This window comes from Hoplias malabaricus, chromosome 1, assembly GCF_029633855.1.
Source record: "Hoplias malabaricus isolate fHopMal1 chromosome 1, fHopMal1.hap1, whole genome shotgun sequence".
Lineage (NCBI taxonomy): Eukaryota > Metazoa > Chordata > Actinopteri > Characiformes > Erythrinidae > Hoplias > Hoplias malabaricus.
In genome coordinates this window covers 76579571-76602116 of record NC_089800.1, presented here as the reverse complement: position 1 = coordinate 76602116, position 22546 = coordinate 76579571, and the positions used below count along the sequence as shown (strand labels likewise).

Here is a 22546-nt window from a genome sequence, read left to right as displayed (position 1 = left end):
ATTTTAATTGTATTCCAACCAAGTTATCTGATCTCATTTCTTTCTTCTGTCACTTCAACCGAGCATTTATGCAGAAATTGCTTAGAGGTCAGACTCATTTCCCCTGTTAGACATGCACTAACATAATATTGAACGCTGAAAACTACTTCCTACACTGAGAATCTCATATATTTTCTCTCTAGGTTTATGGTTTGTAAATGTGCAGTGACTTTTAAAGGTCTCAGGAGATGGATTCCAATCACTGGAGTTACTGAAGGTGATAAACAAGCAGCAAACTCGTAATAGTATTAAATATCAGAGTCCCAGAGTTTCTAATGTCCATCTACACCCTCACTGCCCTAATGGTAAAGACATGACCCCAGACTGCAGTAGGAAGGTACTATGTACCCAAACATTGGTTGACACTCTGGTATTAAGGTTTTAGTAGGCAGTTTGTTCCCAGTTTGCTGCAGATACTGGGCCATTTCTGTGAGGATTTGGTTGCATTCAGCTGTGAGGGGATTAAAATCAAAAGCCTCACTCCAGCTCATTGTACATAGCTTCACAGCAGTGCATCTAAAAATAGTTGGGAAAGGGGTAACAAAATGCCGGAAAAGTAAGTGGTACTAATAAAAAAAACAATGTGATCACATGACTGGGTATAAAAAGAGCATTTCTAACCATTTAACATGTGCTTCTGATCTACAGGGGTTTCATCTTACTTGAAAACGAGACGTTCATGGTGGAGCCTGCTTTTGAGCCAGAGAATGATACACACATTGTCTACAGAGGAGAGCATCTGACATTTCCCTCTGGAACCTGTGGCCATGGACATAATATTTCCACTCTCCCCCTCAGCAGTACTGGAGGACCACTACAGTCATTCAACACCAGGGTCAGAAAAGCTTCCACATTCTTTTTCCTGTCCTCTGTGTCTCTTTCCAGGAGAACCTATTTAACCTTGCCTAGAAATAATAATATAAAAATATTATAAGAATCACAGAATGAGAAACGCTAAATATATTAATTGGAGCAGAGACAGAGCAGGTAGATTTTGAGGTTTAAATGCCTCATAGTAGCTCAAGTACCATGTCCAGCAAGGTTAAAAACATCCCAAGAGCTCTACTTGCAGGTTCAGCGAGGTTTATTTACCCCACAGTAGCTCAAGGAGCAGGTATGGTGAGGTATGATCACACTGCAGTAGTTTGAGGAGCAGATACATTGAGGTTTTGTTTGCCCCATAGTAACTTGAGGAGCAGATACAGCAAGGTTTAATCACCCCACAATGGCTCCAGGAGCACGTACAGCAAATTGTACTGAGGTAGTGTGCAGTTTGTGCTGTAGTCATTCCTGTCTTAAGAATAATAAAAGAGGGTGATGTTTCTTTAGGGGTGTTCATGTCTCACTGCAATGGAACAGAAATGTGTCCCATAATCATTTTTCATATATCCTTATCGAATATATACAGGGTTATTCCTGCCTTGCACCCAATGATTCCGGGTAGGCTGCGGACCCACCTCGACCCTGAACTGGATAAACGGTTACAGATGATGAGTGAATGAATGAATATATCATTATCATTTTCACACACTGGCAACTTTTTCCCAACACATTGGTATAACATATTATAGACAAATCATCCAACCTAGTCCAGTACTGCTGTCGGATGATTAGTTCTGGATCACAAACAGCACTCCAGCTCATCTCAAATGCTAAAGTCACCATTTCTAATGCCAAGCCTTGGCTAGAGAACAGTGGAACTCTGTTCTCTGGAGTGATCTAGCATTGTTCACCTCTGGGACAAGTTGGAGTGGTGTTTGTGATCCAGAACTAATCATTCCAAATCAGCCCTCATCATTCTACTCAGAGCAATGTTCCAGCATCTAGTCTAAAGCCTTCCCAGAAGAGTTGAAGCTGTTACTACTGTCACTCCTCAGTGATACCCTCAGTTTCAGAAGGCATGTTGGTTGAGCGGGTGATCATAAACCTTTGGCCTGATGTAGAGAAGTCATGTCACAGCCTAATGTCTGGGTTAAAGCAGAGGAAATAACTGTAGGAGCCCACACATTTCACACATAATAAAGCAAGCTCTGTTCTCTCAATAAAACATCAAATGTTAACACGCCATCTACTTCATCGGTGCTGATATCCCCACTGTACTTGTCACAGAGAGACTGTGTAAATGATCAATGTCACAGCAGAGATAATGCTGAAAAATAACACTGTTAGAATACCAAATATGAAATTCTCTGCACTGAAAATATAAAATTAATGACAGTTTGGAAACAATATGCCGTGGAGTATCACTTCAGTCACACCGCAGTAATACAAATGTATGACTTTATGGTTTGAATCTCCGACAGATCACAACCCTTTGATATGAAAACCATGGAAAAAACACCATGTTATAACTGATGACATTTAAAAAGGATGAAACCAGTTCATGAAACTAGAGTGGAGTTGGAGTTCAAATATTGCCAGAAATAGTTGTGTGAACTCGTGTTTTAACAAAGAGGTATCATATGTGTATCACAAATGCAGATGATCAGTGCACATGGAAGTCACAGTTGTCACTGAGAAGCATGGTGTCATTTTTTTATACGTTCTCTCTTCTCGTGGTGAAAGCTTGTCATATGCACTTTTGATGAGTTTTCAGTAGGTATCATTATTACTATTTTTATGACTTGAATAAGATTTTTTTTTATATTTTATATTTTTAATCTTACAACAAATGGAGAAAGACCAAAGCACAGACTCAAACCTGACTAATGTAAATATAACTAATCATAATACTCACCATGTATTAGGTGTACAAATCAATTTTAAAGCATTTTTGTGTGACGTAAACGTGTGATTGAAATTTCAAACATTCTCATTACTCTTCTATCCTTTCATTGTACCTGTTGCTTAATATTAATAATGACAGTTGTTATTTTATTCAACAAAATAAAACGTACAATTTAAGTAGTTTGAACATGGCATTTATTTGTCACTGCATAATGTTTTGATTCTGTAAAAATATAATGACATTGTCATTGTTGTTTTAATACTATACAACATTTACCCTTAAATAACAGAATAGCAGGAGAATGTTTGTATTTACAAAGTTCAAAAACTCTTGAAACTCTTTGAACATGTAATACTTACAGCTGTAGTACAATTAAAATAAAATCTTGTTAAGTATTATGCTTTTCATGATGCAAACAATGACCTACAAGACCCAGTCTTTGCAAAATCAGGGCTTTTCAAATTCTTCTAGCATGTGATTAGCATAAAAAGATACATATATATTTGCAACATTGCATAAATCCTCAGAGCACTCCACTGTTAGTCTTGCTGACTAACTGGTAGCACAGAGAGCAGATATGGGCGCCATTCACAACCTGCTTTTTTCTGGACAGTTTATGCCGGGTAAAGTAGGGTAAAGTTTATGCTGCTTAGGCTGTCTCAAGGAGTTTACTGGATCATGTTGAATGTCTTCATTTAGACTTTATGTGGATGCTCCCAAAGGCAGCCTTTTGCACAACTGATAAGAAGCAATTCTGTAAGGCCTTTGAAATGATCCCAGATGGGATTTCCACCATCACCTCATGCCCTTTTTTGAGATCCAATGTGGACATTTTTAAACTGTGTACCCATTTAATTACAGCATGTCTTCTTTGAAAAGTATCAAATGAAATAATAAAATAGATAATATTACCCAAATAATAAGTCAATACAGATACTGTGTTGCACCCACTGTTGATAAATGTGTTTAGTTGTCCATGCACAGCTTGTATAATCTCCACAGAAAAGCCTGCAATAAAGTGAGACATGCTGGAGTAGCTGCACATGAGCCTAAGGTACCACATCAAATGGCTAGTGCTGGCTTGAGTTGTATAAAGCTTCCCAGTGTTGGATAGTGGCGCAGTGAAACTGATGTATCCAGTGCTTTTAGGATGAGCTGAAATCTTTTGTGATCCAGAACTAATCTGCAAACATCAGTACCTGACCTCACTAATGTCCTTATTGCTGCCATAAAATTCTCACAGAAGTTTAGGGGCAACAAACGGGGAGATTATTTCTGTATCAATACCCTTAATTGCAGAAGAAACTGTGGGTATAATAGTCTCTCCAAACCTTTGGTCATTTAGTGTGTGTGTGTGTGTGTGTGTGTGTGCACAGAATGACTTTTGTAGCTAACTGTTACCATTTTGTGTTTCTCTATCTTTTTTTTTCACAGCACAAAAGAGACACCCAGAAGACCACCAAATATGTGGAGCTCATTATTGTGGCAGACAACAGGGAGGTAGGTTTGGCCAGGTTATCGGTCATGCCCACAGGGCACCAGATGCCACTCATCCTTGCCAGAGTTTATGAGCCAGTAACTGGCAGCTTTAATGGACAGGCAGTTGGATTACAGGATGAATTCAAGTGTATGCAGTAGAGTAATAGAGTCTATATTTGTCTGAATGGTGGGAATAATGTTGTTTTGCCTCACTCCAAAAGCAGGTCAGTGTGGGGGAGGATTGCTAAGGAAGGGGCTCACTTTTTCCAGTATCCCAGACAGGAGAAAGGAAATAGTGTGTTGAAAAATGACCATCAGCTGTGAAGGAAATGGTGACCCAAGCTGTTGCCACTTCAGTAACCTGGGTGTGTGTATGTGTGTGCGTGTGATTTTTTTTGTTCAGTGGTCTCATTCAATACATATGTGACCTACTAAAAGTCTTATATGAAAATCTGTCCACCAGGGAGCCATCTTGGCAATGCCCTTGGGCACGTATTTCCACTTAAAAGCAACGTAGAAGATTCTGGACTACTACTGTTCACACAGCTAAACAATACCCCCGCCCACCTTCTTCTTGAGTAAGAAGACAACTGTAGCTTCTTCATAGTTGAAGTTTAACTTGTCTGTACATTTTTATTTACTGTTTGATTTACCAGAATCTCATTTGTGTATAGTTTCATAGCACTTTGGGTCTGCGTTTACTTTCACGCAGTTAGTGCTCTCCCAAATTTAAAGTCAGTTACTCAAGTAATATAACTGTAACAACAAAAATAAGTCAATGTTACCTGCTTATGGAAAAGAAAAAGAGCAACATCCTTATCTCTCTTCATGCTTTTAAGCATTCAGATGTCTCTCCAGCATCCATACGCCTCCAGATGCCTGAGCCATTTCAGAACGAGACCCTTCGTTTTTGTCTCCATTTACAGAGCCGCGTGCAAACAAATATTTTCCCGCATGCGAACAGACAAGAGAGCTGGCAAACGGTGAGGAAACATGCTCTGAATTGGATTAAAATGCAAACAACCCCTTTACAAACTAGGCTCCTATCCCTTTAAATAGATAAAGACCAATAATACCAGAACTAAAAGCTGTAGTAAAATTTCTAAATCCACCACAAGCCGGCACCTCAGCTTCAGTGCATCTCGACGCCTTGGTAAATCTCCCATAAGTGATTTACATACATTTTACGCAGCAGACCTTCCAGGGTCCACTTGAGCTCTGTGGAGAGACAGGGAAACCTGTATAGTCCTGTTTCACTTGGTGTGTGCTATACATGCACTTATCTAATTGTGTAGAACATGGTGAAGGAAGACTCATTTGAACACATTGTTTTTCCACAAGCTTGACCTTCCTATTAAAGCAGTGACCAGTGAAGGAAGTTCCTGACATCCATGCCACAATAATGAATGAACAATTACTTGTTCAGTGCATGCGCACATTAATTTGGTGGTCAGGAGTCTACCAGCCTACATGTAAAATAAAAGAACCTAATCAGTTTTATTGGGGGCAGCCTAAGTCAGAAAATATGGGTCGTTCTGATTTGCTTCACTTTTTATATCAAGGGCACAGTCTTTAGACTTGTCCTGTCTCCTGGACAAGCGTTTATGCAAGAGTGCAAAGACAAGGTTAAACAGTGCAAAATATACACCATTAATGCAGAGAAATTAGAGCACTGAGTAAGGACAGGTAGAACGAGAACAGACAAGAGAGAAAACTGAGCAAAAAGAGCTCTGCTCCTCGCTACCCACTGCGTGTGAGCAGTGGTTCTCTGTCATATAAAGGAATGGGCGCTGAACAGGGCTGTTTAGGGAGGTGGGGTAATGCTGTGGTGGGGATTGATCCTTGTGGTAGTTTGACTAAAACATGTCTGATATTGCATTAAGGCCCATAACTGTGATCACTTGTGGGCGAAGGGTAAACGTAGGGTAGAACATATCCCCTATAAGTCATTTAGATATTTTCCTTTGCCATCCTGATCCACAGAGCATGTTAGGATGTGAGCTGTTTAATTGTGCCACATAATACAGCAGCCTGGAAGCATCTGCACTAGCACAAACAAGTGTGTGTGGATAAGCCTGCACTGCCAAGTGCTCCTACTTCACCAGAATCCAATTTGCAGCATTCATTGGCAGTAATTGAAAAACAATTCATATATTTGCATGGTAATAAGGAGTGATGACAGTCCAATTCAGCACTGGGAAATATGCTTATTTACTTACGATATTGTTTGAATTATGAGAACGTGTGGCATGTTGTCCTCCACCTCGATTACACCTACTTATCTTTTACTAAAGTACTTTCATTTGTCTTTGAGGCTGGGCAAACCATACAGAGTATGGGGAGTGTGAGGACAGTGGGGGGCTGTCAGTCATTGACTTTGACCCACCCACACACACACACACACAAACGTCTTCTCCTATGTTTGTCCGTGCATGCAGTACATCTCAGATCTGCTGTATGGAGACCATCTGGTTCACAGCGTGACACCCTTTTCAGCATGGGGCTATGTCATGTAAAGCAGAATACACACACACACAAAAGATTTCTGTCTACCTTTAGTGTGTCCTTTCTTTCATGAACCAACTTGTGAACATCTCTACTTCTAAGGCTTTTTCTCACAGTGTTACCATTGAGCTAGTGTTCACTAAATGGATCTTCACGTGTCAACAAAAGTCTGCAAAGGAACTGTGCAAACGAGAACAATCCTAAACATACACCATGAGTTCATTTAAATGCCCACTTAGTTTGATGTTTTGATTTGTAACTCTATGAACTTAAAGGCAATGTCTACCCCTGGGGGGAAATGCTGTTCTTTTTAGATTGTGTGCATTCAGAAGCTCTGAAGCTTTTACGATGATAGGGTATGTTTGAGGGGAAAAAACAACTGTTGTTTGTACGTGGCTAAAGTTGAACTTGTCTGTACGTTTTTATTCACTGTTTAAATTGCCACAGAAACTCATTTGTGACTCGAGCTGTTTAGTTTTGTAGCATTTTCAGTTTGCGTTTACTTTCATGTAGTTAGCGCTCAAAATTAGAGTGGGTTCCTACCTAAATAATTTGAAACAGCAAAAATAAGTAAAAAGTTACCTATGGAGCAGGAATAAAGCAATATCCTCATCCATTTTCATGTTTTTTTAGATGTTTGGAGGTCTCTCTTCTGTTTCCATGCCGTTAGCAGGGCGAGAGAAAGCCTAGGTCTGAAAGAGCCACTTTGTTTCTTAACCGTTTACTGACACTAGGAATTCATAAATACATTAGACAGGTTTTCAGTTTGCAAACAGACTGGAGAGATAGCAAATGTAAACATCTTATTACATTTTTAAAATGTCTTAATTATAATCGTGAATGTCACTCTTAATACATATTTAAGTAGGGCCTACATTTTTGTAGACTTTTTGTGGACACTGTACATACACAACTCCCTGGGGGGGTGGATTTTAGTTTAATTTGTAAAAATAAGAGCAAATATAACGCTTTCTTGTTTAGGAGATTCACAAATGCACTGCATTTTGCTTTTATTTCTGCAGACCTTACTCTGTGCTGTTGTGTAATTATTACTGATGGAGTCACTTCTTTATCCCTGTGTCTAATGTATCTGACTAATATATCTGCTCAGATTTGAGCTCTTATTTTACATTTCCACGATGTGGACCTAAATTAAGGTTTCTAATGGATCCTTTTTTTCTCTCTCTTTCATTTCAGTTTCATAAACAGGGCAAAGACATCGAGAAGGTGAAACAGAGGCTGGCTGAGATCGCCAATTACGTGGACAAGGTATAATGACCCATGCCTCTTCCCTTAATGAACAGGGAGGAGGCATTTTGGTTGGAAATAGAAAGCTGATTGACAGAGATAGATGTGCTTCTGCCAAAATGAATGAGGTCCTTGCTGAACAGCCAGGTATGAGGTCTCTGTATTTTTAGATTGTAAATGATCTATAGGCTGAGTTAAACAGATGGATGGATGGATTTAAACTTTATTCTCTTAAACCACAGCCTAATTATGCAGTTAAGACTTATTAAAATAATAAGGCATATTACACAGCAGTAAATACAACTATGGAATTTGTAGTTGTATGAGTGAAATGCAATGTTTAGGACAATTACAGGTACCACAATAGCCAGTGTCTATATCCAGTGTCAATCCATTAAACCACAAACTCTAGCATTTGGCACAGGTTAAAACAAGGCTTTCAATATGTCAAAAGTAGCAATATTAATACTATCAGACTTGGAGATCCAATAGAGTAGTTCACATTCAGTCTGCAGGTCAGATTGTTTACTGCATGTTACAGTTTTGTCTTTTTTCATTTTACTTTTGTATGTATTACTTCATAAGAAGCATAAGTGAAAAAAAACAGAATAAGTCATGTATGCAACTACCTTAACTTACTTAACCACAAGGGTTGATACAGTGCTATTCAAATGTCAAAAAACACCCTTCATTTATGTAATTTCCAGTTAAAACAGCTATTATTGCATTGTTCATGAGGAAAAAATTTCCCTGCACATTGCTTTGGAAAATGGAATCCTTTAGCTCATGGTGTTAATGTTATGGAGGTATATGGCGGTTGATTTAGTGAAGTAGTGGCTTTAACTCGGCAGCACATCACACTACACAATTAAGAGTCTCCTAACACTGCAGCTGCCCACAACTGTAGCATGATTAGAATTTTAAAAAACAGTACTTCTAGAACAGTAATTTCCCACTGAGAATTCGGATTGGACATGAGACATAACATGAGTACTGCTACAGAGCATAACAGCACTAGTACCTGTAACTCTACTTGAGTTACTATGCTTTGTCAGATTTGTTAGTAGTTAGCAGTTACTCTGCTTTGTTGTATTAACCATTTGTTACACGCTATTACATGAGAGGAAGTTTTAAAGAGGTCCTTACATCAACAGCAGGTTTCTTCGACTTGTACAGATAAATGTATATGATACAACACAGCTCTCTGTGCTTACGTAGACATACACAAAGTAGCCCGGTAGTGTTTATATGTTGCTTGGCAGTAGCCCAGGCCCAGTTCAGTTACGACATTGTGGGTGTGGGTGGAGCCAAATAAATGATTAAATAAACAAAATATGTTTTGGCTTAGAACTGTATAGAATTAGTATCACAGTCAAATGTCAGGAATGGCTGAATCACAGCTGCGATGATATTCAATAGAACAGCATTTCCTCTTGTGTGAAAGGGTTTAAACATGGGTTTTTGGGTGTGTGTGTCAGTTTTACAGGGCACTGAATATTCGTGTAGCCTTGGTGGGCTTGGAAGTTTGGAGTGATTCTGATAAATGTCCAGTGACCCAGGACCCATTCACCACTCTCCATGAGTTTCTGGACTGGAGGAAACTCAAACTGTTACCCCAGAGACGCCACGACAATGCCCAGCTAATCAGGTACCATCAGCTCACACACACACACACACACACTATTACATTACAGTACTACTGCGATAAGCTTTCAAGGAAATTAACATTATACTGACACACCTAGCTGTGACAAAGATTTGTACCAAACCCATTTTAAAGGAACACTAGGTAAGATTTAGTATTTTTGCACCTGGGCTCCTTCTATATTTGCAGTTTAATTCATTTTACAGAAATCAAGGGAGGAACCTATCTGCCTCTAAAAGTTACCTAATGCACTTGCAATTTTGTGCTAAAAGTACTAATTAATGTTCCTTTAAAGAAGGAGGCCCCCATGTCATTTTATCCTCCTATGGAGAATGAATTGGTTCATTCAGGAACTACATTCATAGAATATTATTTGCTACTTTTTGTGTTAAAATGGATCTTTTAACAGTTTATACTGCAAAGAAAAGTGGATGAAAATTGTTGGTGTGTAAAATGAATCCAAATAAAATTCAGTTGCATAATGAACCCATGATATTTTCTCTTGCAGTGGCGTGTATTTCCAAGGGACTACAATTGGGATGGCCCCGATCATGAGCATGTGCACTGTAGAGCAGTCTGGTGGCATCGTCATGGTAACCATATACCCTTTTTAATATATACTGCTTCATATATACTGTGACATATATGACAATATATATCACATATACGGTAACAACAATAGCATGTAGCCCACAGTAAGCAAACAAACAAAACAAAAAAATTACAAAGAACGAGAACAAAAAATGAAGAAAACATAATTGATACACTTAGGATCGACTCAAGAAAACAGGTCACACCACGGGACCCAATACCCAACGGGGAGCTACATAAGGGGTGTGAACAAAGAGTGAAGAATGGGAGGAGTCTAAAAAAACACAACAAAAACATGAGCACATGGCCACACAGCTCCTGTGTCTCAGGTTCAATCCTCACGTCGGCTCTCTGTGAAGACTTTGGTGTGTTATCCCTGTGTCTGTGTGGGTTTCCCCCAGGTGCTCCAGTTTCACCCCTTAATCCAAAAGCACATGCTGGTAGGTGGACTGGTTGTGCACCGGAGTGAGTGTATGAGTGACAGGTTGGGTTTGTTATGCCTTGCAATTGATTTGTGCTCTATTTAGTGTGTGTTCCTTCCCTGCTCCCAATGATCACCACAACACTGATCAAGAATAAACAGTTACAGAAGATGAACAAATTTCCACATGAATAAGAAAAATGTACAGATCAATGCCAGGATCAGACTACACAATATTTTTGTTATTTTTGAGGTTCACTGTATCAGACTAGGCGAAAATATCCCAAAAATTGTACATGCAAGACTTTTCATCTGGGTGTCGCTGATCTTTGATTATGTCACACTACACAAACTTTACTCATTCCTGACGCTCATATCCAGTCCGACGCTGGAAAATGTACGACAAAATCATGCTAAATTTGCGTAGTCTGATCCCAGCAATAAAGGGAACATCTTCAATTGTTCAGCACAGTTCTCTCTGGTTGTTAACACTCAGAAGCTCTGCATCGTTTAAGGTGGAAGGAAAAAAAAAACGACTGTTGTATGTACAAGCTTTTATTCACTGTTTGAATTACCACAGAAACTCATTTGTAACTCAAGTTGTTTAGTTTTGTAGCACTTGCAGTAATGCAGCTAGCGTTCTCCCAAGTTTGGCAATATTTCCATCTAAAGTAATTCAAAACAGCAAAAATCAGTCAATATGAATATTATATATATATTTATATGAAAGAACACATAGACTGTGCAATGATACATATAGTAGGAAGGGTTCAAATAAAGTGTGGTCATTATTTATTTATACAGACATTCTATTACTTTTTTTTCACTCTACTCTGTTCTTCATCTACTGGCATCTGTCAATAACTGATGTGTTCTGTGCTTAGTAACACTACAGCTGGAGCAAAAAATTTGGGAATCTAAAACTGGGGCTTCCATATATTTTTACCCCCTTTAGACCACCACTAGTCACTTCTCTTTTATACATTGTTTTTCTATCCTGTGTTCAACATTCAAGGGCTTTTATCTCAGCAGCGTGCAGTAGAGAATGCTGAATCTCAGCAGGATGTGGCACAGTCAATGTTCTTAGACAACACCTATAAGAAGGTTCTTGAAATCTGTACACTGTTTCTTGACTCAATTTATGCTTTATTCACAAAGTGAACTTTATTGGAAATATCCGCGCAGTGGATTTAGGAAGGAGTGTTCTTGGTTTATTTTGACTGGCTGCTCCCATCATGCAGATTAACTGCTTTGGACTCTGGACACGTCAGAGAAGAGAACGCTTACTTGGGTGTTTTTGACTTTTTCTTTCCTTCCACCCACTGAGAGCTTTGGTGGCCCCTACTGTTTTGAGTGGTAACGAATCTAATTAAGTGGAACACCGCGGGAGACGCCCAAGGTCATTTCGCGGCACCTGCGCACTCCCAGATGCCTGACCAGCCCCTTGTCAATCCCAGAAATCACCCACGGTTCCTTGCCGCAGCTAAATACCACACATTTACATTTTTATTAGCCCAGATAAATCACAGACGCTCCGGGAGTACGTTATACGTCGTCCGAGGCGAAAGCGGCTCTTTTTAAGATTCGCAAGAGTCTTGCTGGGCCGTGGTGATTAGGAGCGGGCCTAAATCACACGTGTGGATGTGCACTTTGATAAATGGCGCTTATTAAACGGCTAAAAGACACGGTAGTGTCAGCAAGTCTGTGACCTGTGAGAAATAAAAAGCCCGTACAGTGACAGATATGTTTTTCTTCCTGCTGCACCGGGATTCTTAAGGCACTTATATTATGACCATGTATTATTTCCACATCGTTTGAACTTATTACAGCATGGTTTTGTTAGCTAATGTGATGTGCACTGTATGTCCAACATGTCTGATTTGAGCCACTTTAAAAGCACAAAAAATGGGGTGCTCTGCACGGTAACCAGAAAACCCCCAGTGCACTGTATTTCCTTTTCTTTTGGAATGATGGATCACCCAAAACCAATCATCCAGCACCATTCCCTGAAGTAACACTAGCGTTCACATGGCTGAACGCCACAGTAATGGTTCAAAAATTAGTATAAAGCCTTCCCGAAAGAGTAGAAGTAGTCACTGTAACTAAAGAGGAACAAAGTTCAGTAGCAGTCCTGGATGAGCAGGTGTCCACAAACTTTTGGCCACACTGTGTATTTTATTAATAAGTAAATAATGTGCAGTGTTCCCTATAGTTTAAGGGTAAGTCTGTTTCTTCTCAAATGTGGTTGGAAATATGTGTGTGCGTGTGTGTGTGTGTCAGTTGAGAAACAAGAAAATGCAATGTCTGTCTTTCTCTTCTCTCTCTTCCTCTCTCTCTTTCTTCATCTTTGTTCTGCCTTTCTTTCACCATGCTCCCACTCTCTTCTTTCACATCTCTTGTTCCTTTCATCTTTCTCTGTGTATCATTCTTACTTTCTCTCCTAACAGCTTTGGAGCTCTCTCTCTCTCTCTCTCTCTCTCTCTCTTACTTCTATCTCTGTCCGTTCTTTTTTAGCTCTTCTCTTTGTCTCCTCACAATTCTCACTCATGTTTATTTTTCTTTGCCTTTCTTCACTGTTTATTTTCACTATGTTGTCTCTCTCTCTTTCTTTCTTCATCTTTGTTCTGCCTTTCTTTCACCATGCTCCCACTCTCTTCTTTCACATCTCTTGTTCCTTTCATCTTTCTCTGTGTATCATTCTTACTTTCTCTCCTAACAGCTTTGGAGCTCTCTCTCTCTCTCTCTCTCTCTCTCTCTCTCTCTCTCTCTCTCTCTCTCTCTCCCTCTCTCTCTTACTTCTATCTCTGTCCGTTCTTTTTTAGCTCTTCTCTTTGTCTCCTCACAATTCTCACTCATGTTTATTTTTCTTTGCCTTTCTTCACTGTTTATTTTCACTATGTTGTCTCTCTCTCTCTCTCTCTCTCTCTCTCTCTCTCTGACTCACCCTTGTGCTGTTTGTGTTTCTCAGATTAAATCAATAGTGTGTAAAGGGGGATTGTCTGATTCCTAACAAGGCGCTGATGAAATGACTCAGTAAACAGAGTGGTGACACGGCAGGATCGTGTTAAAGTGTCTGAATGTGGCCTGTTCGGAGGAAAGAGAGGGCCATTCTTTTGCCTGTTTCCATTGTTTCACAGTGACAGATCCTTCTGAAGCCATCCCTCTGTCTGCAGTAATGTTTCCACATGGGCCTGGAGTGTCCAGTCCGCTAAATATGACCGTCACTGACACAATTTACCCTTGTGCTGCATTTAAGTAGAGCTGGTAACTGGTATTTCCAACCCCCAGCTAGGAACAAAAAAACAAGGAAAATACCCCCTCCACTAGGACATGGGTGTTGTTAGTTCTGAAGTTAGCATGTGAATTTCCACGCGGCCCCATGGTTGTCACCAGTTCCGCCCGATAAATGCCACCAGCCTTGGAAAGCGACGGAAAGCACATGCGTCCATCGCTGAGTGATTGAAGGAATGAGTGAATGGGTTATTGATGGGTGATAAAGTGAATGAATGAGTGACTGACTGAGTGCGTGAGTAAATGGATAAGAAAAGAATGAGTAAAGAAGAGCAAGTGAGGGATTGACTTTGATGTGAGTGAGGGAGGGAGTGAAAGGGTAAAAGTGAGGGAATGAGTGGGTGAGGGAATGTAAGTGAGCGAGTGATTGTGTAGAGGAGTGAGTGGGTGACAGTGTGAGTCAGTGAGTGAGAGCGATTGAGGGGGCTATAGAGGTGGATGAGTGAGTCAGTGAGTAGGCGAATGAAAGGGTGAGAGTGAGGGAATGTGTTAGTGACTGAGTGAATGCATATGAGTGAGTAAACGTAAGTGAGCGAGCGGGAGATGGAGTGAGTGAGTCTGTGGAAGTGTGAGCTAGTTTGTGTGAGCGAGTGAGAGAAAGTTGGAGTTAGATGAGTGAGTGAAATGGTGAGAGCGAGGGAAAGAGTTAGTGACTGAGTGGGTGAGTGCCTGAATAAGAGTGAGTAAATACAAGTGAGCAGAGGAGTGAGCGTGTGATAGAGTGAGTTAGTGAGTGAGGGAATGAAAGAGACAATATCAGCTCCAGGTGTTTTGTAGCCAAAAGAATCTCTTCCCTTCTGTAATGAAGACAAAAGAGAAGAGTGAGGTGAGGGTGAGAGAGGGAGAGAGAGAGAGAGAGAGAGAGAGAGTGAGGAGAGGGTGATAGAGAGAGAGAGAAGGAGAAGATAAAGGCATTAGAGAGACAGATATCAATAGGGATTTATGACAGAGATGAGGGAGGGAGTGCCTGATGTTAAAAGATTAGGACATTAATATGCCACATTATTAAAAAGATTGGCGTCTTTTTAAGTCTCTAATGCACCAGTGGTCTTTTTAAGGTCTTCATATCTGCTCACTCATTACTTTCCTATTCTGCTCTCTGAAAGATCTCCTTCATGATAGATTTTTAAATGTCCAAGGGTAAATACAGCCTTTACTGTGCATCATAAAAGCTGTTCCCTCTCTCCAGGACCACTCGGACAACCCCCTAGGAGCGGCCGTGACTTTAGCCCATGAGCTAGGGCACAACTTCGGAATGAACCATGACACTCCGGAGCGGGGGTGCGGCTGCAGGATGACGGTGGACAGAGGAGGCTGCATCATGACCCCCTCTACAGGGTGAGCCAGAACATTTCAGAGACGTAATTATATTAGGTGTACAAATGTGTTTAAAGAGATTTCTGCGTAACATTTAATTGTAATTAAAAAATTCACATTTTCTCTTTCGCTTTTGTTATTTTATGGTAACTGTTGCTTAGTATTAAAAAGTATCATTCCAATATTCTCAACAAAATATAACCTAAAAATCTAGTAGTTTGAATATAACAATCAAGACAAATTTATTCGTCACTGTAAAAAAAAGAGCTTCATAAGTGCATTGGTGTGTTCTGTTCTTCGGGATAATATTGTATCCAAAAGTACATGAGAGTTTTGGTGTAGATTATTTAAAGATGGTGATTTCGATGTTAGTGATCACTAAGTTAGTGTACACAATTAAACAACAATTAACATTTAAATTAACAGTTAATTTGTATTTTTTTTTTTATAAAATCACAATGGTCATTTTTAAAACTAGTAAACAATTACAATAAAATGACAAAAGGGTTACACAAAAAACTCTTTAAAACTTATTTGTACACCTAAAATTTGGTGAAAATACATAGTGAAGCCAATTATACTCAAACTCAGCAGTGAGTTTTAGTCGATGAAATGGTCGAAAGGACCTCTAAAAGACATTTCTGTTATATTTCTGTTAAGAGTGCCTGGACTAAGACTATCATTTCCGTGGATAAGTAATGAGTTTTAAAGCTTAGGCATTACAGATCATTTAAAAAAGGTTTCTATACCTTTAATGCAATAATAGCTACATCTACACTTTTGGAAATGCTTCACACTAGATATTAGTACACTGCTGTGAAGATTTGATGACATTCAGCCATCAGGTTGATAGTTCTGGATCTCCAACTCATCCCAAATGAGTTGAGAAATGGGATGAGAAAGTTCAGATCTACTTCTCCACAATCTAAATTAAAGCAGAGGGGCTTTATACACTTCTAGGTCAAAGTTAAGCTTTGGGCTTGGTGATTTCATCTGAGGCTTCTCCTGTGTACTCTTTGGTTGCACTTTTCACAGATGTGGTGTACACATGGATGCACTTGGTGATGCAGAGTGTAGGGTCCACATGGAACTAGTGGCACTGTGCGTGCATTAACGGTGACAGTGAGCCTTGTCAGATTTGGTGGGCTTAATTCAGTGAAACACAGATAGCAGGAGGTGTCTACTCAATGACCTCAGTGAAGAACTAGCGATATTGTGGTTGCTGGTAGGAAAAGAGTGAGACTGGGCTCTTTGTAAAGCTAAAAATCAAATTTGACATAGGACATTTTACATCTTATCCTGTGTATAACTACAGTTTTTGAAGACTATACAAACAGACTGCACAATTGAGCATTAGTATCAGAAATAGCCTGACTGTTTACTGAATAGTGTGTCCATTTGAGAATATAGAATCTACACATTAGAGGGAATTTCACAACATGTTTAAAAGAGAGAGAGGCATAATTTCTGTCACTTTACACTACACTTGTATTACCTTAGTGTCTCCATGTGGTTGATATCCCTGAAGACATTAAGGTTCAGCAGCTTTGGCACAGAATTCATCACTCTTCCGAAAAACTCACAGACTCAGAGGAACCGGAGATGCAGCTGGGCAGCTCGGAAATTCAGTTTTTCGGCCGGCACGTCTGGAGCGCGTTGATAACGCGGTTGCCGGGAGAGCCGGGGCATATGACTGGAGTCTGGTGTGGGTAAACATCAGGTTGATAAGGCGAGGGCGCCTCGTAACGAGAGATTTCTCTCCTCAGACTGATGCCAATTTGCCCTTATCAGATGATGAGTGTGAGACTTGGCCTGCGTGTCGTTTTGGGGCAGGATGTAGGTGTGTGGTGGTGGTGGGGGGTGTTCCTACATCAGAATGAATTCTACAGACATTTTCAGGGAAGAATGGAGAGAGGAAAATAAGCCAGAAGGTGATGGATCCTGCATCTGAGGTGCTGCTGGAATGTTTGTGTTGTTTGTTTTCCACCCTTGGAGGATAGGGATGCATGGGAGAGTGCAGAGTGAAAGGCAGGAGCAGCGTGCCTAAAGCACAGAGAGCTAGCCGCATGCCTGAGCCACAGAACGCAGAGGATCATGGGACATCCTCTACATGAAAGGTTTGTGGGCATTTTTCACAGGAGCCAAGCCTACCCCTGGGCCTGCCTTCATACAGCTCCACTGCTCCTGGGTATTATCTTCTGATCTTCGGTAGCAGCAGTCACCTCCAATCATTCAGACCCCTTTGACAGTCAGGTTTCATTGCTGTATAGAACCTCAGCTTTCCTCGAAACTGTCATCCCTGTCGTCATGGCAACCCTGTATCTCCCAACATCCTCCCTAGCTTTCTTCTTCCTCTCTTCTTAACTTTTTTAACCTTTCAGCGTCTCAAAGTATTGCTGTATTGCTATAACTTTTATTAATCTTTTGTTGTTATAATTATAAAAATATAAAAATGAAAATATATTATAATAATAAGCACCACACGGCACCATATGATTGTATTTTATAATTAAATTAAAATTATTTAAAATAATTGCAGGGGGCTCCTAGAGTTGTGTTCGGTGTCTGTGAGGAGTGTGGTGTGTTCTCACTGTGTTTGTGTGGGTTTCCTCAGGGTGTTCTGGGTTACAAAGGATAAATGAATGAATTAATATCAGAATTAATGAAGCATAGCAAAAGCATAGAGTCCATTTTAGTCATTCAGAGTGAACTGTAAAGGCTGTTGTAAGACACTTTAGCATACATTACTTACTCAAGCTTCTCCCAGAAAACATGCTAATCCTATTTCCCTTGTTGGTTTCCTTCAGCTGGTTCTTTTATCATTCCAGACGTGTTAGAGTGACAGTCCCTTTTCAACAACTTTTAACCACACTCTCAGCTGTGGCCTCTTTATCTCACAGCAGGGTGTTTTGGTTGGGCGTGCGACACACCGTTGGAGCTCAGCCACAACAAACAAGGCCATTTTCCCATTATACACTCGTACAACAAGGCAGCATGCCAAAAGGAAGCTACCCTAGGGGCCTCAGGGGCTTCCTCAGGCAAACACCTGAAATAAAATAATAATAAAAGGTGAGTGTGAAGTGGCGAGTCGAGGTAGAGGGAAATGCTACAGACTCTCTGGCTTTTAAGCTGGGAGAAAAGAAGGGATGGTGTGGGTTATTTTGCGTTGCTACACTGTCGCTTCTCTCATGTCCCTTTTATAGCCGTGGACCCCTTCAGCACTGGAATGCTTAAACACATTGCTAGTGCTCAGCATCTCAGTTTAAGGCCTATATTCATGCATGGATGTCAAGGGCTGTCACCACATCACCTCCCAAAATACACACCCACAGGTCAGTGCACCAACATACACACCCACACACACTCACAAAAAGAACACTGTGTTTTATGGCAGAAATAAAACACAAAATATACACGCCAACACATGAATGCACACATTTACATGAATGCACAATGTAGGTTGCTTTTTATTTGGCACTGTAGCTATGAGGGTAAACAGAAAGGTAACGGAAGCTTATCTAAATGCAAATTCAAATTATATTATGTAAATTCATACACTTGCAACACTTTTGTGTATTGTTACAGATAACAGTGTATCACACAGTGAATAACCACGTAACCAATCCTTTCCATATGTCCAGTTCACCTACCAGTGTGTGTTTTTGGACTCACGAAGACACATGGAGAACACACAATCTAACCATAATTTATTAAACATTAATCATTGCTGTTAACTTGAAGAGAAGAGCTGATTAGCATTAACTTGTTAAATTGCTGATAGCGCTCAGCTTTGTATACAAGTTCAGTTCAGAGCATGTGAAGTCGAAACTTGTGTTTGGCGGACAGATTGCTGATGTAAAACTTGTTCTGTAGTGTGGTACACCTGTAGCCTGCTAGCTACCCTAACACTACCATATTTAGCAGGCTACATCTAACTGCTCTATGAACACAAGTTTGGAAGATAAGAAGACATGTGCAAATATATGTGCCTTGTGTTGAAGTGGCAGAAAACTGACATTAAACCTGATCTGTGGTGTTAATATTAAGTTTATCGATGTTAGTTATGTTACCTAAGCAGACTTAATCCCTTATCGGACTGGGATAGCTTTACATTGGGAGTAGAGGTAATGTAATTTTACCAAAGGACGTCAGTAAATTTTATGGTGTATTCGCACTAGATAAAAAATCTTGGTGACAAAAAGAGAGATGGGAGTGGCTATTTGTCATCTCACAGTGTGGATCAAACACAGCAGAGCTACTGGAGTTTTTAGACTGTAACTGCTCTAGAAGAGCCTTCCCACCAAATACATCCATCCCACAATGACATTATCTTCTAGTTCTTCAAAATAATAACGGGTGAGAAAATGGTAAAAACTTTACTAATCCTTCACACAGTTATTATAACTGATATCTACCTACAGAAGAAGCTAACAGAATTTACTCTCCTTTATATGATAAGGTTATTTGGGGATTTGAGTGGAGTGCATCATTAAGCATCTGAATTTATCCTCATACTGAACCATATATTTCATCACTACACTCCTCCTCCCTGGGATATGACTGAGTGGTCGACCACATGTCAATTCGGATGGGATTCATTTTTACTGCTCGTTTTACAGCAAGTAAAAGGCTCTGGAATCTTTCCTGTAACTTGAGCAGGCATTCTGGAAAAATGACTGAAATGGTCAATTCAGATGGGATTAAAACTACTAAAATACTCGGGTAATAATTACTTTACACCATGTCCACAGGTAAAACTAATCCCTCCCAAATAGTGCTTTATAGTACCGCATGCTACAGTACAGACTCGATTTCAAATTTAATGCCACACATTTAGCGGATAAAAGCTGATATTGGCTCATATCCGTCTGAACCAGAAGGGATTTGTGACGTGTGTAGTTAGCCATTGCTAAGTCACTGTTGTGCTAAGTTTTCCCTGTTGTACCTCAGAAAATGGTCTTAGTTCTAATCAGAAAAGAGGCTTTGATGAGGTTTGAGTGGTTTTCGCAATATTAATAACAGTATAGGCTCCTCTTTCTTTAAAGAAGCAAAACAAATTTGTTGACCAGCTACATTTGAGGCAAGAGAAAATGGCCTACTGTAAATATACAGTAAATGTAACGGAGCTATGGCTTTAAGGCTATGTAGAGGTATGAAGGTAAGGTTCTAGTAGATTCAGTTAAACTAAATCAAATAAAAATTCGGCTTTTAGGGTGATTGTAGGTTAAAGTGCTCTGTGTTAACGTATTGCACTGATTGTGGGGATCATTTGTTTTGGCAGGTACTACACGTGTTTGTTAGATCAGGGAGGCTATTAGCGCACAGTCAGGACACTTCCCAAAGGATGGAAACAGACTTCCTGAGTTTATTCAGCCTTAAAATCCTCCACACACAGGTTTGTTTACTATATGGCCAAACCCAATTAACCGTTTTCTCTCAGTGACAGGTGAGGGTGCTGGGAGTAGGGAGGGAATATGCTATGATATTTTTGACTAATATATTTCCCTGCCCCCAATACACATGATGTAACCTGATGCCAGGTGTTTACAGGTGACCAAAACAAGATTAAGGTTTTGTGTCTTTTCTTAATGACATAACATTGTGCTAAGCATTATACTAAAGTTTAATCTGGGACATAAACTGCCAAGACAAAAGCTGGCCATTTGGATTTTGAGTTGACTTTAAATGCATAGAAATCTGAATAATAAAACCAGCTTTTATTGTTTTCTTTCAGCTCTGCACTACAGTATAAAAGCTCCAGCACTGTGCTGAAGCGCATCACACATGCTGTGTCTCTCATTACTTCGGTTCCTCAAAACATTTCATCTGACACCACTCCAGGTTGCTGTAATCCGACTGCGCGACAAGCTGTTTTCAAAAGTTCAAATATGAGAAATTCATGATCTTCTGGCTGTGTCTTTCCCCTCTGTCCCTCTCACTGTCTTTCTTTCTCTCTACTCCTATTTTCTGTATCTCTCCTGTCTCTCTCACTGTTACTCTCCCCTCTTTCACTCCCTTTCTGCCCCTCTCAGTTTTTTTCACTCCTCTTTTACTTGTGCTCTCTCTCTCCCCCGTTTTTTCCTATCTGTATCTTGATCTTCCTCCAATCAGGGTTTTTCCCTCTGCCTCATTCCATATCTCTCTCCCCTCCCCTGCTCTCCATCTGTTACTCCCTTTTTTCTCTCACTCTAACTCCCCCTTTCTCTCTTAATCCATGCCACTCTCTCCCTTCTCACTTGTTCTTTCTCGCTCCAACCCCCTCATCCCCCACCCACCCACCCTCTCAATTAAGAATAGCTATATTGGCAGGATTGTTTTTATAGTATTTGCGAATGCATTTTAATATTAAAGTGGCACATATGTTGTGGAATATAAAATAGACATATCTTAATGATATTAATAATGTTAGTATTTATGCTGTAGTAGTAGTAGTAATAGTGGGTGGTGCAACAGGCAGTGTTGCAGGGTTCAAGTCCCACTTTGGCTGACTGTCTCTGAGGTTTGGTCTGTTCTCCCCGTATCTGCGTGGGTTTCCTCCCACGATCTATAAACACACATTGGTAGGTGGATTGGTGTCCGTAGGTTTAAGTGTATGAGTGTGTCGCCCTGTGAAGGACTGGGTGTGTTCCTGCCTTGTGCCCAGTGATTCCGGGTAGGCTCTGGGCCCACCGCTTTCCCTGAACTGGATAGGCGCTTACAGACTATGAATGAATAATAACAGAACAAAGTCCATTATTCTTTCTTCCACTGCTCCCTCCCTCTCTCTCTCTATCTCTGACAGCTGCTGTGTCTTTTATTTCAGCTCCATCACATGCAGTGGCCTGTGTGAAGTGTGCATCCAACTAATCATGCCACTCAAACTGACAGAGAAACTCAGAAAGCAATGAATAGAATGAAAGAGTAGAGGCCCATTTGGTGAGAAAAACACAAAGAAACTACGCACAAGACAGACACGCGGAAAGAGATAGTGGCAGATGGACACAGAAATAGAGACAGGAGAAGAGGGTAGACAAAAAAACAAACAGGGACATATGCATGAATGAATAGAGAGACTAGCTGATGTACAGGAATAGTGGCACAGAAGGAATAAGGTGAGAGAGAGAGAGAGAGAGAGGGGTGGTTGTTAGGATAGTGGGAGGACAGAGGAGGCTGTATGATGTGATGAGTGTTGACGAGGCCAGCATGGCTCAAAAACTTTGAGGCTCTCAGAAGTGAGGAAGAAGGTGAGAGAAATAAACACCAAGGGTGTGGACAGCAAAGTTTAAACATTAGTAAGTGTTGA

The 22546-nt window shown here is 40.3% G+C and overlaps 1 protein-coding gene across 2 annotated transcripts in view; it reads left to right on the top strand.

Moving 5' to 3' along the window:
- Window positions 1–22546, top strand: part of adam12b (ADAM metallopeptidase domain 12b) — a 150547-nt gene that overhangs the window by 78828 nt on the left and 49173 nt on the right. For both annotated transcript variants that reach the window (XM_066673641.1, XM_066673632.1), the window contains exons 6-11: window positions 688–874; window positions 4202–4267; window positions 7949–8020; window positions 9478–9647; window positions 10153–10237; window positions 15137–15285. In XM_066673641.1, the coding sequence (XP_066529738.1) occupies window positions 688–874; window positions 4202–4267; window positions 7949–8020; window positions 9478–9647; window positions 10153–10237; window positions 15137–15285 (729 nt within the window). The remainder of the gene's footprint in view (window positions 1–687; window positions 875–4201; window positions 4268–7948; window positions 8021–9477; window positions 9648–10152; window positions 10238–15136; window positions 15286–22546) is intronic.